Raw genomic sequence first — 4291 nt, forward strand, 5'->3', positions numbered from 1 at the left:
CGGTGGCCGAGTCCCAGGGGAGCCTGGGTGGTGGGAACACCAGCCGTCCGGGCTGTGTGCAGAGGCGCCGAGGGAGGCAGGGTCTCGGCCGTGGGCCGAGCCGGGTCTGGCCCCCCAGGGGGACATTCAGGGGGCGAGCAGGCCAGGGGGGACTTGAAAGCCAGGCTGGGGGTCGGGGCTCGGGGGCCACCACCCCGCTGCTCATGCAGCCCTCCTGGCTTCTCTGTCTCTGGCTGACCCGCAGCCTCTGCCGCCACTGTTGGCTCAGGAGCTCCATTCCGAGTCCTGGTACCCAAGCCAGGACCTGACCGCAAGGGGGATGGGACCCAGAGGGTCCACATCAGTTCATGCTTCCTTGAGGACACTGCCATTGGCAACAGCAACAGAATGACTGTCATCTCAGGGACGGCTGGTCCAGGAGAAGTTGCAGAGCCTGAGGACTGCAGGAGGGGCCCCGAGGAGCCGGGCAAGGATGCAGGTGAGCCTGGCACACGGTGGGCCCTGTGTTTTCTCTTTTTCTCTCATCCCCAGCCCACCCATCCACTCATCATCCCCTTATCCNCCACCCACCCATCCATCCATCCATCATCCATCCATCCATCAATCCATCCATCTGTCAATCCATCCATCCACTCACCCACGCACCCATCCATCCATCTATCATCCATTGTCCACCTATTCATCCATCATCCATCCATCCACCCATCATCCATCCATCCATCCATCATCCACCTATCTATCCATAATCTATCCATCCATCCATCCAACCATACATCCATACACCTATCCATTCATCCCATTCATCCATCCATCCATCCATCCACCCACCCCCCATCCACCCACTCATCCATCCATCCATCCATCCATCCATCCATCCATCCATCATCCATCCATTCATCGTTCACATATCCATCCATAATCCATGCATGCATGCATCCATCCATCATCCATCCATTCATCATCCACCTACCCATCCATCCATCCATAATCCATCCATCCATCCATCCATCCACAGTCATTCTCAAGTCTCCCATTTCCCAGAGTCCAGAAGGCATTAGAGGGTCATAGCAGAGAGCAGCTCTGGAATCAGTGTGTGGGGTCAAATCTTTTTAGCCGAGCGACCTAGCCCAGCACTCAGCACTGAGCCTGTTTCCCACCTGTGACATGAGGCTGATCATTGCCTGTGGCGTCTGGTTGTGGCGAGGACTGGGTGACCTCTGCAGGCAGAGCCTCAGCACCGGGCTTGCCCTTCACATGCCTTCAGGCAGCGTCAGGTATCTTTACCATTGGCGTTATTTTAGGCTTCGTAGAAGGCTTGGGGGGGGGGCACAGTGAGTGACGCTCCATCTCAGGGAGAAGCTACCCTGCTGCTGCACGATATCCTCAGCAGGGAGGCTCCGCCTGCTGGAGGCTCAGCACACGTGCAAGGGGGCCGCCCAGGCTGGCGGGGGGCACAGACCCCGGTGCTTCCACCTCGGTGCTGGGCCACCCCAAGGCTATGTCTTGTCTGTGGGCAGAGAGGCTACAGAGGGCCGGCCATTCCCCTTCGACCAAGCACACGCACGCTCCTCTCCGTCCAACGGCCCGCACTTGGCCTCAGGAGGGGCTGGGAAGTGCCGCCTGTGCCCCGCTGAGGCTCAGAGGAGGGGGCTCCATGGCCAAGAGGGCGACCCTGGCGGGGTTAGCCGCCCAGCCGCAGTGCCTGGCCCCCGGCTGTGGAGCCCGGGGACTCCAGCTCGNTGAGCGTGTCCCGTGCACGCTCCACGGGTGGCAGAGAGACTTGCATCTCCCAGGGCGACGGGGAGCCACAGAGGGGCTTTGAGCAGGGGCGGGTAAGGCAGGGTTTCTGCCTTCGGCGGGGAGGAGGGATCAGGGGAGGATTGCAGCTCCGAACGCTCCGGGATTTGGACGAAGGAGTCACACTGTCCCTGGCACGGTCAGAAGCCCCAGACTGGCCGGCGTCTGGTGCCCTAGCCGGCACCCACCTCCCCGGGGCATTCGTGCTAGAAGCTGAGAGGGTCCTGCCATCCTGATGGCTGTGACCTTGAGCTTCCAACAGCGAGGGTCCCCTCTTCCTCACTTCGCAGAAGCCTCCACGGAGGCACACAGAGTTCACACAGGCCGTGAACCCCCCACCCGGTCTTAGGTGGGACCAGCCAAGACCCTCTTGATAGAAAGAAACTCAGCCCTCTGTTTTTGAAAAATAGCTAATGCTCCCAAGTTTATCCCTCCCCCAGGGATGAGCAGTGGCACTGACAAGGCCTTATTCACCCTGTGCCCTTACCCACCCCCCTCGCTGGCCTGAGGGACATTGAACTTCTCACTCAGGTGACAGGCAGGCAGGATCCCGTCCTGAGAAGTGTAACGCCCGGCAGGCTTTCATTTTCGGGGGGGGGAAATGGTGAATCAGGGACTGTCAGTGCCGCGGAGTGTGGCGCCCTCTGTGGGGTCCCTGCGAGCTGAGGCGCCTGGGCAGGTGACATGATCTGGGGGGCCCGGGGTGACATGCAAAAGTGGAGCTCCTCGTTCAACTTTGTTAGAATTTCGAGACACGATGGGGCTTTAATCTGAGCGAGCACAGGGGGCCCCTGAACGTAGGCCCAGCCGCGTGCCTGTGAAGCCGGCCCGGAGGCCCCTCTGTCATTCAGACCCCTGGGTCTTCCCAGGAGGTAATGCTGCGTCTTTCCAGTGTTCGGAAGGGGTAGTTCCCTCATTCATTCACCAGTCCTGCGTCCGCCCCTGCTCTGAAACGCTCCCCTGCCTGCACGATCAGCACTGAGCACGTCAGATAAACAGTCCAGGAAGCACCAGAGACGTCGCACGGAGCACCAAGAGGCTGGTGGTGTTGACAAACTAAGGAAACAGGAAAATCCGGGGCCGGGGAGGGGTGGGCAGTGCCTGGTCCCCGGCGAGCTGGATCGCCTCGGCCCCTTGAGGTGAGGGGGCCCGTGTGTCCCCAGTGCAACATGTTCTCTCTTCCCCAGGGCCCCTCTCGGAAGGTGCGGAGTCCAAAAGCGAGTCCCTTCCGGACCCGGCTTCGCCCCTCAACGCCAAGGTCTCGAAGCTCATCTCCCAACTAGAAGCTGTGACTCTCGGGAGCAGGGGTCCCCGCACCGCAGAAGACAGCGGCTGGGCGGGCAGAACCCCAGACGTGGCGTCCCAGCGGGAGGTCGAACCCCAAAAAGACAGCCAGGCTCCCTCAGAAAGAGCAGGCGAACCCCAGTGAGCCCCGGGGCTATGCTTTCTGTGTTCCATGAATGTGCTTTTCCCCCTTCTTGCCTCCTGACACAGGGCCGACGAGGCTCAGCATTTGGGCCTGGTGGCTGGGGCACGTCTGACCCCACTGCCCGCCCGCCATCATGGCTACCCCCTCTCCTCTCCAAGGCCTGACTTCCTCAAGGCCTGTTAGGGCCGCCTGACCGCCTTCCCACTTGACCTTTCTAGAACCTTCCTACCCTCTGATCTCTCAGGACTTCTTAGCTGAACTTCTAGAAAATGAATCCCTCCCGTCCAGGCCCCAGTGGGGGTCACTGGCTGTGGTGCTTGCGAGTGGGCTGGGTTCCCTTGAATGATTGTGGGCACAGCGGCGTTTCCGGAACAGAGGAATAGAGTGGGGTTCAGAGGACACTTGCAGAGGGGTGACGGGAGGAAGACAGAGAAGGACAGAGGAAGGTGGTGGTCAGCCGGGCAGGGCCAGCGTGGGCCAGGCTAACGTCCTCCACTTGTTTGGTCCGTAACACACACGCAGGTACATGTGCACCGCCCCTCGGATGCCATGCTGCATGTCACTCCCTTGTGTCTCCTCCACTGGACCATGTCCAACGCCCAGGAGCAGCCCCGGTGGAGGAGGGGCGGACTCCTCACAGAGCCTCAGTAAAGGAGGTCATTGAGCGGGGGCGCCTCGGGGGCTCAGTCAGTTAAGCATCCAACTCGATTTCAGCTCAGGTCATGATCTCAGGGTCTGAGGGTTTGAGCCCTGCATCGGGCTCTGCACTGACAGCATGGAAGCTGCTTGGGATCCTCTCTCTCCCTCTCTGTCTCTCTGCCCTCCCTCACATGCTGTCTCTTTCTCTCTCAAAATAAATATACTTTTTTTTTTTTTTAATGGCATTGAACAAACCTTTATGCCTTTCAACTTGGCTGGAAAGATCTTGAGTTCCTTGACATGCTGTGTGTGTGATCGGTGCCTGGACTAATACCTAGCACTTACGGTGTGTCCCTGGAAGGGGACGAGTCCTAAGGCACTGTTTGAGCCCCTGGATCCAGCCATGCCTGAAGTAGCATCTATCTT

The 4291-nt window shown here is 59.8% G+C and overlaps 1 protein-coding gene across 2 annotated transcripts in view; it reads left to right on the forward strand.

The window, feature by feature from the left end:
• Window positions 1-4083, forward strand: part of ZBP1 (Z-DNA binding protein 1) — an 11336-nt gene extending 7253 nt beyond the window's left edge. For both annotated transcript variants that reach the window (XM_077778348.1, XM_077778347.1), the window contains 2 exons: window positions 245-478; window positions 2985-4083. In XM_077778348.1, coding sequence (XP_077634474.1) covers window positions 245-478; window positions 2985-3226 — 476 coding nt within the window. In that variant the 3' untranslated portion in view covers window positions 3227-4083. The remainder of the gene's footprint in view (window positions 1-244; window positions 479-2984) is intronic.
• Window positions 4084-4291: the final 208 nt, after the last annotated feature.

This window comes from Crocuta crocuta, unplaced genomic scaffold, assembly GCF_008692635.1.
Source record: "Crocuta crocuta isolate KB4526 unplaced genomic scaffold, BGI_CrCroc_1.0 scaffold27, whole genome shotgun sequence".
Taxonomy (NCBI): Eukaryota; Metazoa; Chordata; class Mammalia; order Carnivora; family Hyaenidae; genus Crocuta; species Crocuta crocuta.